This window comes from Castor canadensis, chromosome 12 (genome assembly GCF_047511655.1).
Source record: "Castor canadensis chromosome 12, mCasCan1.hap1v2, whole genome shotgun sequence".
Taxonomy (NCBI): domain Eukaryota; kingdom Metazoa; phylum Chordata; class Mammalia; order Rodentia; family Castoridae; genus Castor; species Castor canadensis.
Genome location: NC_133397.1, coordinates 7,391,886 through 7,415,465, shown reverse-complemented (window position 1 = coordinate 7,415,465; position 23,580 = coordinate 7,391,886). Strand labels below are relative to the sequence as shown.

General features: G+C 44.9%; 1 protein-coding gene across 8 annotated transcripts in view; it reads right to left on the bottom strand.

The window, feature by feature from the left end:
* The window catches only part of Asap2 (ArfGAP with SH3 domain, ankyrin repeat and PH domain 2), a 154,277-nt gene that overhangs the window by 93,876 nt on the left and 36,821 nt on the right, over positions 1 to 23,580 (bottom strand). For all 8 annotated transcript variants that reach the window (XR_012439591.1, XR_012439592.1, XM_074049135.1 and 5 more), the window contains one exon: positions 5,480 to 5,552. Coding sequence is in view for 5 of the 8 variants with exons in the window: in XM_074049135.1 (XP_073905236.1) it covers positions 5,480 to 5,552 (73 nt within the window). In the remaining 3 variants the exon portion in view is untranslated. Of the gene's footprint in view, positions 1 to 5,479; positions 5,553 to 23,580 lie in introns of those variants that run through there.

The window sequence follows — 23,580 nt, the reverse complement described above, 5'->3', positions numbered from 1 at the left end:
TCCCAAACACTAAGGATGACTCTGATTTGGTTATTTTCTCATATAACAGAGTACCGTGCCAGATAGAGCACCTTTAAATGTACAATAAAACCTCTCTTCCTAATTTCTTTTGAACTGCCCTATACTAATTATGACATTTATATATTAGAATCAGTTCTCTGAATTAATTTCAAGCTTACTTTAATGCTATATCCAAATTAGCATAACAAATAACTGGGAAAAAATGTGAACTCTCATTTCTTCTGAAGGTGGAAAATGGTAAGGATTTAAGGAAAAATTAGCATTTCTTTCTTTGTACTTTTCATTTCCAAGATGTGACAATTTCTCTAGACCTTTCAGATTGAGGATAAAGAGAGGCCATCATTCTCAATAAGAATGCTCCTCCAATTCTTCATGATAGAGTAATTCCAGAGAAGTGAAAACAAAAGTCCTCGTTTCCTCCTTAATGGAGATGAATTCTTCCACTGATATGTCAAACTCAGATGAAATATGTTAGTGTCAACTTTCCAGCAGGAGTTTTAAAAAAACAAAACAAACACCTTTAAGCTGAAGAGCTTGGGAAATGTAGACTACTAAGAGGTCTCAAATAAATATGAACTGGGATTTTTTTTAAGAGGTCAGATAACAGTCCAATGAGTGGGAAAAATTATAGAATTTCTCGACAAATCATTATAACTGCTTTTGCAAACCTGTTCATAAGATGTTCCAGAAAATGCGTCTGACTGGTTGTCATCCTTTCTACAACTGAGAGCAAACACAGCTACTTGCTACCATGTGAGAAAACTGGTTTAGTACACACATGGGACATATGGGTGCCCTTTGGCCCAGTATAATGTTTAAAGCAGGAGGTAGTACTTCTAAGGCAGTGCTCTCAAAGACCAGCTCAACCCCTGGAGAGTGTCAGCAAATACTCAGGCTCTATCCCAGACCCTCCAAACCAGAAACTCTGAGGGTAAGGCCCAGCCACTGTGTTTTACCAAGACTCCCAAGGGATTCTGTTCTCTGAAGTTTCAGAACCACTGCTACAAACCAGGGGTTGGCAAAGTTTTTTCCTCAAAAGCAGAGTAAATCACTAAGGCTTTGCAAGCTAAGAGGTAATACTGAAGTCACTGTGTAAACATGCAGTAAAACGATAAAAACCATTCTTAGTCCACAGGTTGAAAAAACACAGTGGCTGGACACAGTTTGCCAGTCTCTGCTCTAAAACATCTCAAATGCCCTTCTATAATAAATCCACAGAAATTCTCACACAGCAAACTATATGGTCTGCTTATATCTAAAATGATCAGCTTAGCTCTTCTACATGAAGGAGACAGTCTACGTACTTGCAGCAGAAACATTATACTTTATTAGGTCCCTGTATATGTCTTCCCACCCGTGAGCCAGTTACTGCAAGGAACACACAGGAAGTATATTTGCACCTGCCATGTTTACCATGTGAGTACCCAGAACCCTAGCTCTTGCTTGTTCATGTAATTTCAGATAATTCTCCCTAACGATCCTACAAATGACAGTATTAATAATCCCATCTTACAATCAAGAAAATGTGGTATATATACACAATACAGTATTACTCAGCCATAAAGAAGAATGAAATTGTGTTTTTTGCAGGAAAATGGATGGAACTAGAGATTAACATGCTAAGCATAGTAAAGCCAGGCTTAAAGGACAAAGGTCCCATGTTTTCCCTCATATGTGGAAACTAGACATATAAATGTACACATAAGTACATATATATGTGTATTAATAGGTAGGTGATAGACAGACAGACAGACAACATGACTGCGCTAGTGGGTCTGTCTGAGGGGACCACGGGGGAGGCAGAGAGGAAAAGATAATGATAGGAGTAATACTGAAATACATTGTATCTGTGTAGGAAGATGATATACAGACATGTATTGAAAGCTGTTGAATAGTAGGGGAGGAAGAGGATAGAGAAAGTAATGAGGGGGTTAATCTGATTAAAGCAACATATATACATGTATGAAATATCAAGGCAAAGCCCCTTGAACTATCAATATACACTTTAAAAAATGAAAGACAGGAAGGTAAAACAGGTCCTATCTGGGTTGGGTACCAGTGGGACTAGGGAGGGTAAACAGAAAGGGTGAAGGAAGGTAAACATGGTGGATGTACTGTGAGTATGAAAATAGAACAATGAAACCTGTTGAAATTGTTCTAAAAGGGGGGAAGGTATGAGAGAGAATGACATAGGAAGTGAATCTAATTAAGATACATTGTAAGCACATATGTAAATGTCACAATGTATCCCCCTGTACACATGCTAATAAATAAATTTCTTTCAAAATTCCATTTTACATATGAGGAAATTGAGGCTCAGAAAGACTCATTTTCCCAATGTCACAGATTTTTTAAGTGGCACTGCTAGTTTTAAATCCAGGTTCCTAGGATTTTAATGCCTACGAAATCTTTATCACAAACTATACCATCTCCTAGAATTGGTCCTTGACCTCGAAGGCTTGCAATTAATCAAGAAGCAAAGATCAAAGACATAAAACAATAGAAAGCAATAAAGTGTTAAGAGTGTCTGCTTATTAAACCCTTTAATTTGGGGCTCAATGGAAGAGTCAAAAGTAATTCAACCTCAAAACTGTTAAGTGTTAAGAGGTGAGGCAATAATATCCCATCTCCATAAGTATATCCATGTCCTAATCCCTGGAACCTGGGAAGGTTGTGCTAGCTCACAAAGGAGGATTGAAAGTGCACATGAAATTAAAATTGCTAACCAACTGAATTTGAGATGGAGAGATTAGCCTGGATTGTTGGGGTGGGGACCTCCATGTGATCAAAAGGTTCTTAAATGTGGAAGGAGATGCAGTATCTCCTGTAGGTCTGAACTATGTCTCCTCAAGTTCGAGGGTTAAAGCCCAAATCCCCAATGTGATGATATCTGGAAATGGGACTACTGGGAAACCATTAAGTTGAGATGAGATTGTGAGGATGGGGCCCTCATAATGAGATTAGTGTCCTTACAAGAAGAAACCTCAGCAAGCTTGCTTCCTTGTTCTCCCTATCAGGGAAGACAGAGCAAGAAAGCACCAGTCTGAAAGCCAGAAGAGCCCTCTCCAGAACCAAACATGATGGCACCCTCACTGGGAACTTCTAGTCTCTAAAATGTGAGAAAATAACTTTCTGTTGTTCAAGATACCAGTCTATGGTATTTTGTTCTGGCAACCCAAGTAGACTCAGCATGATGAAATGTGAGAAGACTCCACTGGCCATTAGCTGGCTTTGTAGATGAAAGGGGTTCAAAAGCCAAGGTGGTCTCTAGAAGTTGGACCAGACAGGACAGAACCCTAACAATGTCTTGATTTTAGCACCATGAGAACCACATTATCCATCTCACCTGTAAATCTGAAAGATAAATTTGTGTCATTTTAAACCATTTAACACGTGATAATATGTTGCAGCAGCAATAGGAAAGGAATACATGAGAGGTAAAGAAGGCTGAGCCTGTTTCAAGTCTCAGCTTGATAGAGAAGGGTGGAGAAGGTTAGGCAGGATGCACTGAGGTGACTGAAGCAGGGGAGCACGTTTATATCCCAGAGTGGGGCTATGCAAAGACACAGAGTCACTACATGCCCCTGAAGCAATGAGACCAGCCAGGCTGCAGCACAGACATACTGGGGTGAAGCAGAAAGTCAGATAAAGCCAGTTGATGACAAATCAGGACAGTCTTAGTCTCAAAGAAATTAAGAACAACAAAGCCAGAGGAAGTACACAGCAGTACAAGGCATAAATGCTAAATTATTCTTTTAATCATACATAAAATGAGTGCTCTTCCTAGGCAAGCAGTTGCCTTGGGACACTAAAAATTCAAGTGTTCTAAACACTATGAGGAGCTCTTCTCTGGGAACCGACAGCCTTTCAAGCAGAAAGCCTGACTAGCTATAATGCATCTACCCAACTGTGGCCAACAGTCTAATCTGGTGTTGAACATGCCTCTCTTATTTCTGATGGCCAGTTTTAAAACAATTTAATCTGTCCTTAGACCCCTCGACTAAATACATTCAAAAGAATGTGCTATGAGAAGTGGTGCTAGAGAAGAGATCCAAAACTGCTGTGAACAATGTCAGCAGCATCACAGGAAAAGTATAAAGTTTCTTCAGCAACTTTTTTTGAAGTAGACAACACTTATTCTGAAATAAAGATTTCAGGGCCAGTACTCTGGCTTTTAAATGTTTCAGACTCATGCCTTATAATAACTCAAACTTGGCATAATGCAACAGATATATACAAGATGACAAAAATAAAAGACCCCTTCCAAGGTCAGGTGGACAGCCAACCTGCTGGATGTGTGGAACCTCAGAGAGGACATAGACTGGACACAAACAGCTGCATTAACACCCCCGCCCTGTCACTCACAGCTTTGTCACTGAACAAACTTCCCAACAATATCAAAACACCATTCTGAACAGACAGAGGAGGGTGTTCAGAGAGGAGGAGGCACAAAACATGGCATGCTGGGGAAAGTGCCAGGCACTCAAAGACAAGCACACAGACATGGGGGAGAAGACTCTGACAGGTGGCCTGTGCCCAGGTGATGCTCAGTAGTCTCCACCTCACCTAGTTCTAGGAGCATCCGCTAACATCAGGAGAGCAGGGGAGGCAATCACAATTTCAGAGGCATGTGAGTTTGGAAAAGGTCAAGACCACATCCCCTCACAATCCACAGTCACATATTATAATCTTTGGAATGGTTCTGTAGAAATAGAAATCTATGCACTTGTGCTTTGTCCCCGCTCCTCCAAAATTCTAAAGCACCCAGTGGCCTTCATCATCTCGCCTATGCTCTGGATGAAACTCACTTCCATGTGAACAATAAGAAAATGGTGTCAAGTTTTAAACCAAAAAAGGAGTATCTCTGGGTTTATATTTTAGGAAGTTTCTCCAGGGAGGCAGGTAAGGGAATGAGGTTTGTAGCACAGGCTCACCAATATAGGTCAGAGAGGCAAATGAGACAATGTATAAAACTTATAAAGGCTGGCCTCCTAACAGCTCCCTTCAGGTGCTTGTGGCTCTGGGCTAGCCTCGGGCATCACACAAGTCCCTCCTGCACACTGCCAGCAAGCATGCAATCAATGGCTGCACAAGAAGCAGATTATCTGCTTTTTACTTCTGATAAAAAGTCCTTTCAGTATGTGACCATAAAATCATTTTAATCTTTGAGAACATAAAATAACCCCTTTATAGAATACATAAATATTCCTTACATAACAGACTCAAAAACCTAAGTAAACATAATTTTTACAAGTCTCCAAAGATACTTTGTGAAATCTGGCATTTGTCAACAAAACCGAACAGCCTATTTCTTAGTGATTTCTTGAAAATGGTCACTAAGTATGGCAGACACACTGAAGGCAGGCAGTGGCTTCCTAACGAATGGCTACTGTGCTGAAACCTGAGCCAGTGGGAGGTGTTTTCACACAGAATCCCCTGAGTAAAAATGTGTACTTACCCAGCCCAGAGATGTTTATCGCTTTCACAGATTTCTTCATCTTGTAAAGAACCATCCGGTCCACATCCAAAGCCTAAAAATACAGAGAACATGTGAATTAAAAGGTGTTTAAGCAGGTTGGGGTAGAATGCTTTCCTAGTATACATGAGGCCCTGGGTTCGATCACCAGGACTTCTTTGAGCGACCCCCCTCTCAAAAAAAAAAAAAAAAAAGTGTTTGAACTTAGACCACAACTACCAGAGATCAGCTATGTGAGAGCCCTCAGGATGCCCCTGCTGGACCATATGTTTCTATGGGGTAAATCCTAGGGGTGTGGATGACCGGCTTTCAAATGGTTCTGAGGAGCAGTGTTGGGGGATTATTGAAAACCAGCTCTTCATGATGTGTTTCATCCACCTGAAGCATGTGACCTGCCCCTTCTGGACACAGCCTTCTACAGTGAAGTGAGTGGACCTGGGCCACTTCTACTCTATTCTCCCTGTGTACCAGCAGGGCTCCAGCACATGTGTCTGCCCATCCCCCTGTGTCTGTGCTCCTCAATGTCCATGCATGTCTCCCTACCATGGAAACGATGTTGAGGACACAGAATACCCTTCCCCAGTGAAGAGCAACCTGACCAGCAGGCCCCAAAGGACAACCAAGTTCAAGGCCAGACCTGCCCCATATAAACACAGGTGGTCCAGTGGAAGTAAACCTACTATGGATTTAGAAAGACCCAAATCCAAGTTAGAAGACATGTTCCTAATCCTTTCCAAACTTCAGATTTCTCTTCCAAAACCTGGCCGCAACAATACCCACTCTCTAAAGTTGAATGATTAAACTGACACAATTATTACATGTTCAATATTTAGCAAATATTAACAAATCAACTGTCAAACAGTAGTAGTACACAGTGCTTTATAATACCTAAGTTAGAGTAGGTGTTGAAACAGCACTGTTCAATAACTCATCAAAGTTGGAATCTACAAAGCTTTCACAAAAATAGAGCTAAAAATTTCTTGTAACCCAACTAACACAGAAGAGCAACGAGTGTCAACTCTTAGTAGTGGTGACAAGAGGGAGAGAACATTTGTAAACTGAAGAATATCGCCAGTCCCAGGGTAAAGTGCCAACTGTGTGAAGAACTGTGGGAAACAGGCAGTCCAGTGCTTGGCCTAGGTAGACCCTGAGAACAGCAGTGATTATTACCTATTGTGGGTTTTGGTCTTGAAACACTGCAATGGCCTGCCATTCAAAACAGAGCACACCACTTCAAAGCAATGCAGGCTGAACTCCCAGCCTTCCCATCACCTCTGGAATCAGTTTTCAACAGCTGTATTTTAAGTCCTAGTTCTAATGCAACAAAGCCATCAGATATTTGATACAGTTACAATACAAAGAGAAGTTCTAATCAGGGTCTGTTGTATTCTTGTCTAAACCCACAGAACACAACCAAGAGTGAACCCTTCCTAAACTATGTACTTTGGGTGATAATGACAGTGTGGATGTAGGTTCTTCCCAACTGTAACAAATGTCCTGGGGAACGTTGGCAGTGGGGAAGTCTACGTGTGTAGGGGTACAATTAAGTGGGAACTCTACTTTCTGTTTAATTTTGCTATGATCCTAAAACTAAAAATGACCATTTTTAAAAATGGCACATTATTTCCTGCCATATTGTAGAAAAGGACAGATAAGGGCTGACATAAGATAGTTAGAGTTTTTATACAGAGTTAACTCTTACGTTCCTAGATGTTCCTCTCTAATCCATTCCTGACCTTCCTGTGAGACAAAAAAGGGGATTTGAAACAGTAACTAACCCAGGAACATCACCACTGAACTCTCCTTCACAGTCTGGACACTTTCTCTCCTTGATGCACCAGCCACCAAACAGTACCCTGCAAGGCAGGGCTGAGTCAAAAAACACCATTCCCACACAAAAACAGAGCTGATGGAATAGCTCAAGTGGTAGAGTGCCAGCCTAGGCAAGCAGGAGTTCCTAAATTCAAACCACAGTACCACAAAAAAAAAAAAAAAAAAAAAAAAAACCTTATTCTAGCTGGCGTCAGTGGCTCATGCCTGTGATCCTGCTACCCAAGAGGCAGAGATCAGGAGGATCACGGTTCAAAGCCAGCCTGGGCAAATAGTTCCTGAGACCCTATCTTGAAAAAAACCCTTCACAAAAAAAGGGCTGGCGCCTCCTCCCAACCCTCCCCACAGACAGAAGATATCCACACCAGCCTGCCTGGGCTCTCTAGAAGGCTGTAACTCAGCAACACCCTTGAATAAGTTCCCCAAGTGGGGTAGAAAGGGAACGAACCTCACACAACAGAGAGGATGGCACAATGAAGGCTCAGGAGGCAGCTCCCAGCCAGGCCACTGGTAAGGCTTCCTGATGTCCTCAGAATAGTACCTCGACTCTAGCAAGCTCTAAAAGCCTTCTCATACTCACACTCCTGCTTGCTCCTCTAGCATCATCTCTGGACCTTCCCCCCACATCTGCTCATCTCCAGATCTTCTGTCATAATGAGTTGCTGTAGCTCTCCCAAGGCTGTCTTCCCTTTTACTTCCCAGCACTCCTCTCTTTAGGATATTCTCCTGCCTCCTCCTGACTCCCATCTTCTATTTCAACCTTGCAAGTTGGTTCGGAGGAGTCTCCTCCCTAGGCAAGCCGCCTGGTTCTCCCTCCTGGATGAAAGAGACACACACTGGAGGATTCCCCACAATACCTGTGCTTACACAGGGTTTCAGCTGAGAAAATTTACTGACACCTGGCCAATGACTAAGCCAGGTGATGGAGAAGCGATGGTGAGCAAACTGGACCAATGACCAGGCAGAAGACAAACTCCTCCACAAACTCAAATTAGTGCTGCTAAAAGCCAGAAGGCCGCAACTCACCTCTACATGCAACTGCTTTCCCTCACCTGTCCAGCTCTGCCTCTAGACCCATGCTGCTCACTGCAGTAGAACCAGATGAACACTCAGATGTGACTAGCACCACATGTTCAAATGTAACACTGGACATATTAGTTACAGAAAATACTTTTACTTTCCCCAACTCTCTATTCTAAGGTTAGGAGCTGGCGTTTGCTCCTCATCACATCCCAGTGCCTGCCAGAGAGTCTAACACAGAATGGACTCCGTGCTGGGCCACAGTGTTTCCCTGACCCAGCGGGAGAACAGACTGAGGTACTTGGAGATTGCTCAGGCTGGGCAGAAAATAGACTGGAGACAGGCAACCCAAAGATGAGGGACGGGCCAGTCAGGACTCAATGCCAGGCAGTTTAACTCTCCTGCCTCTGACATCTCACAGGTTGCAGAACACACGTGTGTGTGGGAGAGTTTGGCTCAATTTGGCTCCGAAGTGGGAGCTGGAGGTGGTGGCCTACTTCCTTATGGAGGCCGGCACTGTGAGACCCAGCTGAACTCTGGTAAGTGCTCTCCCACGTGTGCAGGGGCCCCAGCCCTCCCTGATCATGTATGGAACAGTTTTGTAAAAAAAAAAAAAAAAAAAAGCCTCAGGAATAAGTGGATAAACGCTCACTGCTCTCTGCCTCAGTCTGTTGAGTAGACTCTGAAGTGAAGTTGAGCAAGGCCACAGAGGTAATTTTAATTAAAACTGGAAGAGGGAAAAGCATTTCCCCTCCCTACTCAAAAGCACACCCTTCGCTGTAGTGCATATTTACAGAATCAATATTAAACTTGGTCAGGAGAAATGAGAATGTTTAAGACTGAGCAATACAAAAAATCTTGTGTCCATTATTTATAAAAACAGCTTTGGATCTTAAAGCAACAAGAATAACAAAGATTTAGAAGTCTCCCAAAATCAAAGGAGTCTGCCAGCTTGGCTAAGATTTTTAGCCGGATTAGCCACTCACATCTCTACATCTGCTCAAGCTTAAAGGAAGGAAAAAGGCTGAAACTTGCACCACAATGTGTGTAAAAATCACAAACACACTAAACTGCAACAGACAATAAAGGCCTAAGCAGGGCCGGTCCAGCAGCTAATGTCTGGCCAAACCTCATTAACTCTGAGGAGCTGTACTCAAACTGACCTTCAGTTTATAAAACAAGTTTCCAAGGAAAATAAACAGCTGTTGGGACAGTAAGTGGGGATGGTGAATGGGAACAGGGAGCAGAGATGGGTGAGCCCAGGGATCAGGGAAAGTGAGCCCACCATGGGAAGGACCCTCACACCTCTGTTCACTCTTCATTGTTCGCACCTGTGCCTTCCACCACTGCAGCCACAAGCTACAGAGGAATGTTTCAACCAAAATGGAAAGAAAAACATTAAAAAGGCCACTTCCTGGAGAGCTCCAGGCACACAGGACACCAATGGTTCCAGAACATGGCAGCCCCTTAGGCTTCTCTTCCTCTGTCTCTGCAGGTCCCTCTCCATGCCCCTGAGGGCTGCCCCCTAGCCAGGGGAATCACCCAGGCCTCAACCTCTCGAGGTTGCTCCATAGGCTCAGTGTCAGCATCCCTCTGTGACACTTTCCTCAGATCAGAGGGCAGGCCAGTCTGCCTCCTCCTGGGCCCCAAAGAACACCCCAGGCTATTCCTCTCTGGTAGGGAGGTACCTACATCATGACGGCAGGGTGGATGGTGGGGGTAGCCACCATGGTCTGAGCTGACCTAGCTCAGGGGCTGGGAAAACCATGGGCCCCCAGCTTGCTTGTATAGTCACAACCTATGGGTTTTTACAAGCAGACATTTCAAATTGGATGTGATGATGGGGTAAAGGGAAAGACTCACTCTGAATTCCAACTAAGAGAAATGTTGTCCTCCAGAGAATCACACTCTTCAAAAACTGTATACTATGACTATTATTGTGTTTTAAATTTCATTAGTAAACATTTGTAGAAATTTATTTACTCTCTAGAAAAATGTAAGTAGATAATAACCTCAATTTTACCTGTAGGTCCAAAAGCCTAAAATATTTCCACCACCTAGCCCTTTACAGAAAAAGTATGCCTAGAGGATCTGCACAAAACACTTCTCCCACAGCACCATGCAGCCCTTGGTGCTAACCTGGAAGCCCCAGTGGAAGGCCAGTTGGTCCCAGCACCCTATGTTCTCAATTTGAGCCAGCCTGGGTGGGAAGGGGCCAACTTCCTTCTTGGAACCCAAAGATGCTGCCCTGGGGAGTACAGGAGGCCTGCAGACCACAGCCCTTGCCATTTGAGCTGGCGGTTTCTTGCTCCACCCTCCTATCCTATCACAGCTCCCTGTGCTCTGTGCATGAAGGGCCAACCTGATGAGAATGATGGTTTTGAAACACAGTAGAAAAAACAAAACCACACACACCCAGCCCCATGCCCCAGGGGCAGATCTGCCAGAACAGAGTCACGCAGACATTAGATGGCAGCTCTGTCTCAGCACACACTTAACTTTGCAGAAAGTACAGAGCAATAATGACAGCATCAAACATTTCCACAGGCCTTTGGGAAGCAAAGGACTGCACTGCAGTCTGCAGGCGCAGTGTAAAGCCAGGGTAATAATGGACCTACTTCTTCTGGGAATAAAGCAAGACTTGGAGAGGAGCGGGTGTCATTAAGAATTAATATCAAATACATAACCAAGCCAAATCACAGCTGTGTAAAATGGGTGTGCCTAAGGACAAGCAAGAAGGGTACATTTTGTTATTAGCTAATAAAACAGAAGTGAAGCACAGGGATATTTATAACACTCATCCAAACAGCCAAAAACTGGACAGACCCAAGTGTCTGTCAGTAGTAAAATGGATAAACTGCCATGTTTTCTTACAATTGAGAGCAACACAGCAATTGAAAGGAATAACCTTTACTTACACAGGACAAGAATGAATTTGACAAAAATGTCAAAAGCAGAGGAATACATGCAATTTTATACTATAAAGCCTCAAAACAAAGGCAAAATTAGATTGTATTATTTGTTTGCTGGCAAAACTACAATGAAAGCAAGAAGAAGGTGGCTGCCCAGTCAGGTCCAAGGTGACCTCTGAGAACTGCAGTGTCTTGGGAGGAGAGTGCATGCAGGACACCAGGTGATGATGGGAGAGGATCTGTCTTACAGTCATTAAGCTATGCGTGGGCTGGGGGCACAGCTCACAGTGCAGCATGTGCTTCCCATGCATGTGTCACATGTACCCCCAAAATAACAAAAATTATATGCATATTCACATATGACGAGGCATAGGAACAAGAATAAAAACTAATTTAAAGCTTTTTTTGTACAAAAAAAGTTAAAATCACCTGGAGTTTAGAGGAAAGGCCAGAAATCATTGCCAAAATGAAAGTATGCTCTTGGGTAAGTTATTTACTTAGCATTTTGGTCCCACACAATTTGTAAACTGAACCCAGGGATCCTCTTGTCCCATTCCTAGACCATCAGACTGAAGATGGGAACAGGCAAAGCCAGAACTTGAGCTGGCCGATTCTGGTCTGAAGTTTTTCTCCTGAGCACCAGCTGCTTCCCAGCAATGCTAGGAGGTGGTTCTGGGTTATTTTATTGAACCACTTAATCTAATCTTAAAGCAGGTGACCCTGAGGGCAGGCAGAAGAAAAGAAAAACATGTCTTTCATTTTTCTCCTAAATATGGTTTTCGGGTCTCAGGTTCTGTTCCCATCTCAGCCAGACCAAGGTGGAGGCACAGTGAGCATTCCCTCACGGAAGGGCAGCCTCCATCACAGGGCACCCAACCTGCCAACTTGTGGCCACAAAGCAGGGGCAGGAAGCCAGGCTATACCCTGGCACAAACACCTAGGCCTGGCCTCAACCATAGCAGGTCTCTGTCTCAAACAAACAAACAAACACCTTCCATCTCAGGAAGTAGGGAAGTCCAAGCCTCACTATACAAACCAATTAAGCACAAAGTGCACACACGCACATATACTGTAAAAGGAAGAAAAAAGTGTTATAAAAGAGAGACAAGTGTACACATAAACAATGTGTATAAAGATAAAAAGAGGAAATAACCATTGTTGACCCAGGAAAAGTTGAAGGATTTTTTTGCTTCTATACTTTCAAACTATCATTAACATGAGTACATTATTTTTAAAATTTTTTAAAAGGCAAATAAAAAGTCATTCAACATCCTACACTTCTTTTCCTTTTTCCATTATCCCCCCATCAAGCAGGGGATTAAAGATTTGTTTACCCCTGAACACAAACAAAAGTGTGTCAAAGGAGCAGATTAAACAATAAAGAAAATGACAATACTTAGAGCTGTATAGTCCCACATACGAAAACACACACAGAAAACCCTGTGGAAGGTGGTGGAGGAAGCCGTGTGGTGACTCCAGAGGAGGTAAGAGGACAGTGCTGGGAGACTCAGTACCTGACGCTGTTTGAAAGTTTTACCACAGGATAAATGTGTTTATTTAAATAGATGAATACATGATGAAAGTGAAAATGGCTCCAGGGGATGAAGGGGAGGGGCTCACTATCCCCATTGGCTGGACACAAGCACTGGCCTTGGAGCTCTCAGGATCTAGCCTTAATGGACACCAGGGCTGAGGACTCATGAAGCACAAACCCACTGGAAGTCCCAGGCAGACAGAAAGTACCATGAAAAGAAGAAGCCAGGTGAGGAAGCAATGGTGGGAAACCCATCCCACCATCCCACGCGTCACAGCTCCACTCCTGCGGACACCCTGAGGAGAGAGCAAGGCATCTCACCTCACCCTCCTAACTGCCTCCTTTCCCACATGTTGGTTCTGCTAAGACGTTCTCCATAACACCTGCAACACAGAAAAGTGGGAAACAATCCCAAAAGCTCAACCTAGAAGAATCACTAAGCAACTATTTGCCTTTGTGTGGTTAACTGCCAGAAAGTTGTTCACTATGACCAAAGTGGATGGTGCTGCCTGGTATGAACATGCGAAATATAAAAGAACACGTGTGGCTCCAGCCACTTCACACATCTTAGGTAGAAATGGTGGGTCAATGAAGAGAGCCTTCAGGCTCGCTAAGTTAGAAGAACCAACTACCCAGATGCACTGCCATGAACCCTGTCCCTGCAAGCACTGACAGGAATATCCAGCTGCTAACATGGGCTTCACTGTAGTCACTGTTTAGAGAAATCAAACTCCACCTCTGTCAAAATGTTCTATATCCTGATTTGTACTGAGGGGATGAGAAATGTCTTAGGAGCTTTGCACCCTGGCAAGACACTGACTGCCATAAAGCAGCCCCACAAAGGCAACCGAGGTTGCTCCTGGCAGGGCCTGTCTGGTTCCCTGCTGGGGAAAAGAGGAAAGCCACCGGGGCACAAGAGGGCCTGGATCAAGTCGTGATACCTCTCATATCCACATCACTGAGCTCTGCCCCTCAGGCTGACAGAAGAACATGGACACAAGGTAGGAAATGGGCTACCTCTGGGAGAAGAATCACAAAAAGGAGAGGGGACATCATTCCAGAAGGTGCCCAGCAGTTACTGTGAAGGGTCATGGGACACAGATAGTCAAGAGACCAGCGAAGTGGCCACAACCCTGAGCCAGGCCCTGGAGTCCTGCTGTTGCAAGAGGCAGAGCTCAGAGGCTGAGAAGGCGACCTTCAGATGGGAGTGAGGTCAGCCTTCCTCATCTTCCCAGTCCCAAAAGACAATGGAATCATAGGCCAGGCTATTTCCCCAGGAAGCAAGGCTCAATCCACATGAACTTCACTTCAGAAACATAAACAGGAGAGAGGAGATGTGAGATAGCTGAGTTTTTTTTCTGAACCCCACATGGAGATGAGGAAGACTTTGCTTCCTGAGGCAATGGAGTCTGCCTGGGTGCACCCCAACATGAATCCCATCCCGTGGACTCTGTCCACCACTCCTCACCCTGTCCAGCATGGCGGGCTCCACAGACACCTTCCTGGTGTTCATGAGCTGTCAGATTTGTGTTTTATGTGTTCTTTCAAAAAGTACATCTTGTAACTGTGACCAGAGGCTTAAAGCATGAGAACTGGGGAAAAGTATGCTGCGTGCCTTGGAAGAAGAAGGTAAGTTTTAGAATTCTGCTTTTAGGATCACACAGTCTTGGTTCTAAACCAGGCTCCACTCACCAGCTGGGTGACCTCTGAAAATGATTTCACCTCTCTGACTTCAGCTTCTTTGTCTATAAACTGGGAATAACAATACCAACTTCTTCATCTAAAATTGCTAATCTATATTCGGTGCCCAGCAGCGACGATCAGTATCCTCTGCTTCTCAGAGCAGTAAGTGTACTATACCAATCAAGGTAGCTGTTAGGAATACACCCTTCACCCAAGACTGTACTAATAAATACTTTTCAGGTCTGGTCATGGCAATGAGAAAAACCCTCTCAGAACAACATACTTTTGTAGCTCCTGCCAGCCTTTCATTTCCACTAGTAAGTTTTTTCCATCACATTTAAATTTTTCAAAGCAGTTCCTGGTACTTCTATGACTACCCCCAAGGGGAATGGGGCAAGTGGCAGAGTGAGGTCCCCTGGGGCCAGCCTGGTGAAGAGGAGCTCCTTGTCTTCTCAGCTTTAACATTTAGGGTTAAAAGGGAAGAGTGTGAACCTGTGAACCCCAGTCTAAAGTGCAGAGCTTACAGGAAGTAGCCACCAGGCACCTGATTGTTCCCTCCTCCCCTAGTCTGGAGACTTTGTGCTTGAGGGACCCACTTATAAAAGCAAGCCCACCCCTCTCATGTCTCTAGGTTCCTTCCCCTGTACAAGGGAGTCCAGCAGGTCTGAGCTCTGTCCATCTTCCAGAGCAGATGGCAGGCAGTAGCCATTTGACTTCTGCTGCTGCTTCCTCAAGATAGTGTTTTGGGGGAAATAATCCCCTTTCATTCCACCTCATCCCACCCCACCCCCATCCTCCCAAGCTCCCTTTAAATTCTTTTCCACTAACCCTGCCCAGTGATAAAGCCATGTGCAGCTTCCACACCAAGAGTGCTGCCCACTCTATTCACCAAGAAAGTGCTCAGGGCACCTCCTCAGCCCATAGCTGCCATGGCCCCTGCCACCCCAATGGACATAAATGTCCCCCAGCTCACTGGCATCTGCAGTTCAGCGGAAGCACAGGCACAGCCAACCACCTTGGGTAGCCACTGCAATGTTTCAGAAGGTTAGAAGGGTGGGCCGAGCTGGGGGTAGGGTCAGGATTTGCACATATCCAGGGTATACCACCTACTCTTGGGCTTTTCAAGGGGAAAATTAAATCACCGCTTATCTTTGCTCTTGCCATTTCTCCATCTTCCACTTCTGAATACCTGTTTTCCACCCAAAGCCTTGCCCCACTGCCCTAGGGTAGAATGGGAGGCAGGGAGAACCAGAACAGGGAGAAAAGAAAGGTAAGGAGGAGCCCTTAGGCTGGCTGAGCCCCCACACAAAGCCAAGTTCTGTCTGAAGGAGAAACCATTTCTGGCAAAAGGAGGTGACAATGCCAATGAGGCTCAGGCCTCATCATGTTCCCTCTCCTACTTCTACAACACACAGTTATTGGCCTGGCCTCTATCCACAGCTTCCCCAATCAGTCATCCCCAGGCAGTAACCCTGTATTTTTCAGCAATCCAAGTAGTATGGTGATGAACACAGGGAAATAATGAGCTGAAGGTATATGGGAACCATCTGGACATCTTTCTTGCTCCCGACAACTTATTTTGCATCCCCTCTTCATCCTCAGACTCAGGCTTACTGTAAGAGCCACTGGTATAGGCATAGGCTTCTATTCCCACATTTCCACAAACCAATTACTTGCTCTCCTGGCCTCAGTTTTCAAATGGGTCTGTTGGAAAGCTCTGACAGCTAGAAAATGCCCTGGTTAAGGCAAGGACTCTCTCCCTCCCCGCCCCCCAACTTCTCAGTGGATCACACAGCAAAGCGAGCAGGGCACCTGACAGCAGCCAACTCTGGAATCAAGGTTGGCCTGCTTGAGGCCTTGTTTTATAAGTGGGGTCCCTGGATGGGGGGGATAGGTGGACACTGAGATGCCACTCCCAGTTTAGACCTGGGTTTCATATTCCGCCCCATTTAACCCCAGGGCTCAGTGTGCAATGGAGCCCAGAAGGTATAGGGAGATTAGTATCATCCCCTGGCCTCCAGTCCCAAAATGCAGCTACTTAACTTGTTGGGCCTCAGGACCCTTCATGTGAAGAAAGACCTCTGTGCTAAACACACACAAAAGACCACACTCCACTGCCCTAGATGGAAAGAGGTCACATGCTGGTGGTGCACTTCTGCTGGGGTCCAGCCACAGCACAGGGGGCCTGAGCAAACAAAACCATAGCAAACAAAGTGGAGAAGAGGACAAAGGCCCCCAAGGAGACACGAAAGGTCCTGTTCATTTTTTTCCTGAAGATTGTTGGCTGGAGGTTGCCCTGCCCTCAGACAGCATCTGCCTATTAGAGAGCTGTAGTAAAGAGAGTAGGAGGAGGCCAAGGCACGTGAGAACGTGGGCAAAGCCAGGAGAGCAGGGTACAGGGACAGGATGAGGCTGTGGGCCACAGGCCAGCCATGAGGCAAAGGTAAGGATGGTCTGGTCTCTGTCACTTCACAATGGGGATGGGACAGGGGAAGACAGGAAGTGCAGTAAAAGGCAGGGGCGGCTCTTGGCTGGGCTGTGAGGGTCAGCAAGGGGCTGTTTATTTTCAGCACTGGCAGATGAGTGTTTCTCCCCAAGGAAGGGTTTTGGCCCATTAGGTTTACTCTTTCTGCTTTCTATCCAAAGAAAAGTGGAAACCCTAGTGAAGAGGACAAAAAGGAAAGTGAGTGAAGGCTCCCAATAAGGGAGGAAGCTGAGCCTCCTACCCATAAGACGGACCCAGCCCAGAACACTTTCTTCCCTCTTAAGGGAACACTGGGAAACCACAGAGCGAGGTCCAGGGTCCCCAACAGAACATGACACCCACCCCATACATGCTGAAGAATGTGCCCAGGAATGGCACCCAAGGGTGTGCAAGCCCCTGTTCATAATCGACAGGCACAATGAACAAGCACTATGGCTTCAAAGGCTGAGTCCCTAGAACAAAGACTGTGTTTTATGTTGCTGTGTGTTTCGTTAGAGGGACTCAGAGAAGGAGAGGCAAAGATAAAGAAAAACAACATAAAGTATAAAAGTGAAAACAGTGTATGTTTCTCAGATCAGAATGTTATCTGCTGTGAAGCTAACATGAAAAGCACTTAACTCTGCTTTAAGCAAGTCCACAGTTCTCCCAGTTCTGCCAGCTCAAGCAACAGAGCAAGATCTGGGAAGGTTCATATTTGCCACAGGGACTGAAAACAGTGCGTTGTACAGAATGAGAGGATGAGGGTGGTGGCAGAAAAAGGCTACTAGAACAAGGTCGGAACATCATCCAGGCTGTCACCTACTCATATGGTCACCTTAGATAAGTCATTTCTCCTCTGAGGTTCTGGAGGTAAAATTCTTAAAAGTACTGTCTTTACAACACTTTGTATTTTAGTTATCCTTTCAAAGAGGAAATAGTACAATTACACTCAAATATATGTAATGCAATAGATTATTTTTCCTGAAGAAACTAAGACCTCTACCTAAAAGTCCCAAAATATAAACAAGTCAATTAATGATTAGTTCGTACTACTGTGAATGAGGCGCTATAATGCTATTTTATCTGTAAAAACTAAACAGCTGATAATATTAGAAAGGCTTTTTTAACTAAGAATTCCAATGCATTTCCCTAGCTTGGATTTCTCAAAATAGATGAGAAGAAATGAAAAGTGTATATGGGTATAACTTACCCAAAAGTCAGGGTACAGGCGAGATCGTATTAGCAGATTCACAGAGTGGCAGAAGTAAGTCTTCTATCTGCACAGCACTTTCAATATGGAGAGCCTGGGCATTCAGTACAGCTCATGACCCTCCAACTTGGGCAGTGGATGACACAGCAGTACTATCATAACAATGTGGAAGCCAAGGCTCAGAGAAATTCTGTAACTTCCCAAGACCACAGAGGTAAAGGTAAGTCAAGAAGCTACCTTGGGATTCTCCCTTTCAGTTCAAGTATGTCATATTCTCTTAGCCTACTGTTCTTTCTGACAGCATGTGCTGTTTCTTTAGTCTGTTCAAGGTAAAACAGTGTTTAAAAAAGTCAAGAAACAGTAAACCAAGATAGTAACACTATTTTCATCTTGAGGAAGGGGGTTTGAAAACCCTGTGGTCATTCCACAATGCCTAGCAAGCAGGCATATTGTTCCTACTACTGTCTGAGATTGCTATGAAATGGTCCCTTGTTGGAAACTGAGACTTCTCCACTAACAGAACCCTAGAGGACAAAGACAAGATGGTGGGCTCCTTTTAGGACAGAGACCAGGTCTTTTCTCTGCCATGCAAATACTCCAGAAGGATGGGATGAGAAGAACTGTTCACCACTGTGCTCTACTTTAGACCAAACGGCCTCATGATAGCTCTGTTAAGATACTGTGGAGTAGGTAACTCAGTCACAGTCACATCCTGAAGAAAGTGACAAGTTATTAGCAGGACCAGAGGGACTCCAAGCAGGGAGGTCACATAAGTCAAGCCAGTGGGGCTGTGCAGGTCCCTCCCAGTACGTGGCTGGGTGCAGTAGACACTCAGGATGGGCAGGAGCAAGGGCTGAGGATGAAAAAGACAAGTGGCCAGGAGACAGCCCTGCTGCACTTTACCCAGCCAGCCTGGGTGCAGAGGATTAAGAGGGTTTCTCACCGGAATGCGAACTGTTCAAATGTGCAACATCGCTTCCTCCAAGCTGAATAAATGAAAACACAGAGGCCAGTTCCATTCAGCTGAACTAGTGCATGGACACCAGTGGCCTGCCCTTTTAGAGTCAGTAGTCTTACAAGTTGTAAAGACAGATGATTCTGATTTGTACAAATAAATAGAAGCACATGGTCACAGACATTGATTTTTAAAAACAAAACTGAAAAGCTCTTAAGTGGTAAGAGAAATTAGCTTCAACTCTCTGCCACAAACATCATTTAACATGTTCTTGCAAGTCCTTATCTTCAATGTGCTGGACAAGAAGCACCTGAGGCTTACAGTGACTGCTAGGTCCAGAGACAATATTACCACAGCTGGTGAGTGAAACATTCATTTCTCTGTGAACAGCTGGCTCTACTACCTTACCTGACCCTAACTGAAAGGTGTGTGCTTAGAGCACGCACATGTGCTAAGCACTGAGTTGTAACCTCTTGGTCCCCACCAATATATTAATGTTTTTGTCTGCATCATCCCAGAGCCACATTTGGCACATAGCTTGACCTCAATGAATAATGAATTAAAATTGGGCTACTAGGATAACTTGCTTTCTTTGCAGGAAACCCTTGAATAGCTCTTTTCCTGCACCTCTGTAAATATGTCAGAATCTACCAGTGTCGTTAATTAGGAAGGCTGAAGGTCTACACTGGCCTGTCTATGAGTATAGTTGTACACATGTGCCTTTAACAAAATGGTGCACTGACTCCAACCTGACTCCAGAGCTACCTAACTGAAGCAACTCTAGGCTATAAACTCCTTGTGAATCCCAGTTCATGAGTTCCTCAACACCCACCATGCTGCCAACAGGCATGCAAACAAATCTGATGGCCTGGCACCCCACAGCCCAAGGTTTGTTGGGACTTCAGAATGCTTAGGGCTAGCACATAAGCATATATCCTATGGGACACATGTACTTTGAAAGCTTTTTAGCAATTGTTGGAACTATTACCACCCTCAAGGACCTATGGAGAACCTTAAAAGCCCACATTAGGTCTACCCAAATTGTGTTTGTAATTGGAAGCAAGTTCCTGCACCTGTATAAAACTGGGAGGAAAGTCTGACTCCTAAATCTCTAAAAACACTGCCCACAAATTTAAACTCAGACCAGAGTACAACTTCTTCCAGCTTCATCATTCACTCACATCAGATCCATCATCCCAAAACAAGGCTATGAGAGAGGCCGTCTCTTTAAAACCTCTACAAGGGAAGAAAATTGTAGGCTGTGGACCCTTTAAATTTTTTCTGTAAGAATGACTGATCCCAGCTCCCAGGAACACCTTCAGTGTTATTTCACAGAATACACCTTCCAAATCTTGTTTCAGATTATTGTTTGTTAAATGTTCAATTTCTCTTGACAGCCCCTTCTAGTAAGAGACATTCAACACATGAGAATCTCCACTTCGGTGAGGCATTTCATAATCTGGAAAACAGTGTACAGGGTCTAAGTTTAGACATCTACAAAGAAGATACACATGAAAAGATGCCTGCTACCAGGGAAACGTAAATGTAACTGCAATGAGAGTCCATTATATACCCACCAAAATGGCAAAAAATGGTCCATAACCAACTCCTGATGATGAGGATGCGAAGGAACTGGAATTCTTGCACATTGTTAGTGAAAATGAAAAATGGTACAGCCACTTTAGAAACAGTATGCTAGGATCTTACTAAGTTATATACACTTACTTAGTTACATGCGCAACCCAGCAATCCCACTCCTGGGTTATTTTTACTCCTGTGTCTAAACTAAAGCATCAGCTGGGCATGGTGGCACACATCTACAACTCCGGACCTGGGAGACTGAGGCAAGAGGATTGTGAGTTTGAGGCCAGCCTTGGATTACATACATTGACACCCTATCCCTCCCAAAATATAAAGACTGGAGGTGTGGCTCAAGCAGTAGAGTGCCTCCTTTGCAAGCACAAAGTCCTGAGTCCCCAGTCCAACCAAAAAAGAAAAAACAAATTAAAAAAATTAAAAACAAAATACCTGTCTATTCAGAGGAACGTCTAAGACTTGTACTCTTGCAGCTTTATTCACGATAAACAAAAACTGCAAAGAACCGAAATGTCCATCACTTGATGGACTGACTATAGCCATATAATAGAACAGTACTCAGTGATAAAAAGGAGTGATCCAGGAACACCTACGTACAGCATGGACAGATGTCTGTACAATGCACTAGGCTCATCAAAACCACACAACGGTTATCTGCCCTATGATTTCACTTACGTGTGAGTCTAAAAAGGAAAACCTACAGTGACAGCAGATCAATGACCGCCAGGGCAGGAGTAGGGAGACCAGCCGCAGAGGGCCAGGAGGACAGTGCTAGGACAGCCACTCTGCTACACCATGGCTGGAGAGATGAGGTAGTTATGTGATACGACCTTTGACAAAACACACCGAAAGCATACTTAAACTGTGTAGAATATACCTCAAAAGCTGATTTCAAAAGCAGTTTAAAAAAATTTTTTTTAAATTGTGACTTCTGTTTCTTTGGCACCTCAGGACAGGCTGGGGTAAGGGCAGCCCGGATAACAAGAATGAACCACTAAAAGTCAAAGCACGTGACACAGGACTGGTGGCCTGACCCACCCCCTAGTACACGTCCTCCTGAATTCTTTAAGTATCTTCCAGAATTCTTTAAAGTAACTTTTCCCACATGCACTGATCTGCCAATTACTCTCAGCTGTCTTCTGCTGAGTTAGTTAAGCTCCACTGCAGCTCCAAGGGCAAGCCTGGCCCTGTGATCTCCCTCCACAGCGCACCTGTCAGTGTCCACACCCGGTGTGTGTTAAAGCTTCCTCAACACGGAGAGAACACAGTTCTGGTGTTTCCCAGGCAGAAAGTGTGGTGTACACTGACACCCTTACTTCTACCAGTCATTATGTCCAAAAAAACTAGTGACAAAAGCTCAATAAGCTACAGAAGATGATTTTTAGAAAAAAAATTTTTTAAGGAAAGGACAAACTGAGCAATGCTGGCACATACTTCCTATTCCTAAAGCCTCGTCTCAGTTGGCCTTAGGTCTGGCCCTGGTCCCATCCACCACTGCTAGAAACTTACATCTGACCTTTGCTCCCACACTCCCTCCATAGCAGGCAGCTGTCAACCACCACTTGCCACACCAGCCTACTCCCAAGCACCCTACTTCACCACCAAACCCAAGGCCCCAGGAAAGATACCTGCCCCTCACTGCCACCTTTGCCTCCTCCCAAGGGTCAGCGAGGCCCACAACAACCAGCCAGGATGGAGGACAAGGAAAACCAGATGAGGCCAAGCATCTTAGAAGAGTATAAAAATGTGTCATCTATGCCCATTAAACATGCAAAACCCACTCAGTGGACACTGGGGACTAGCAGTGCCGCTTCCACCTTTTCTGCTCTCCATACCATGTGCCCAGACCCTGCCAGCAAGCCAGACTCAGCCCGACTCCCAAGGTTTCAACACCCACTGGAGCACAGACACCCTCAAGGCAGCCATGAGCAGAGCAATGTGCCAAGCTAGGTACAAAGGGCAAGCAGGGAGGGACAGGCTCCTATGCTCAAGGCCAAGGTCATCTCAGGACCTCAGTCTTGTGTCTTATCTGCTTCTGTGTCCCTACCACCTTAGGCTCCAGCCCCCTCCCAGATGGCCCACAGTGGCTGCACTGAACTTTTTATCGTGATGACCTTTTCCCTTTAACAGTAGTCACTTCTCTACAAAATCAGAGGCCCCACAGGCCACCCCTGCTTGCAGAAGGAAACTCCTGTGACAACCATGGTCTGGCCTAGTCCTCTTTTCTAATCTGTTTGCTGTCTCTTTTCACCCACCCGCCATACTCCACTCCCATCAGCGTATTCTCTGAAGAACCAGTGAGTTTCCATGCTTGGTGCATTTTCTCACTTCTAACCTGTCCCCAATCTCTCCAAATCTTCCAAGATTTACCCAAATGCCTCTCCTCTGACAGCCCTCCTATTCCCATCTTTGCTCCCCGAGTCCTCCAAGCACACCCATTTAAAACTGCCCTTCCCCTGACTGGTTTAAAATTTTCTCTTTTAGGTTCCTGAGGCCAAGGCTTGTGTCTTATCTGCTTCTGTGTCCCTACCACCTTAGGCTCCAGCCCCCTCCCAGATGGCCCACAGTGGCTGCACTGAACTTTTTATCATGATGACCTTTTCCCTTTAACAGTTCATGTTTAATTTTGTGAGTTGGATGAACAGGAAGACTGCACCCTGTGGGAAGCCTAGGCACCTCCTTTGAGGGCCTGAGCCCACAGCCCCACATCTGTCCCTCTCTGAGGACTCACGACTTTCACAGTGTTGGATGGTTGTGTGTGCCCTCAACTGAAATGGAAGACTATTCCCTATTCCTTTGTGGGCCAGCAATGTACACCACACCTTTCTGCACCCACAGTAGGAGGGAAAACACTCTACACACCTTGAAGGCATATTAAC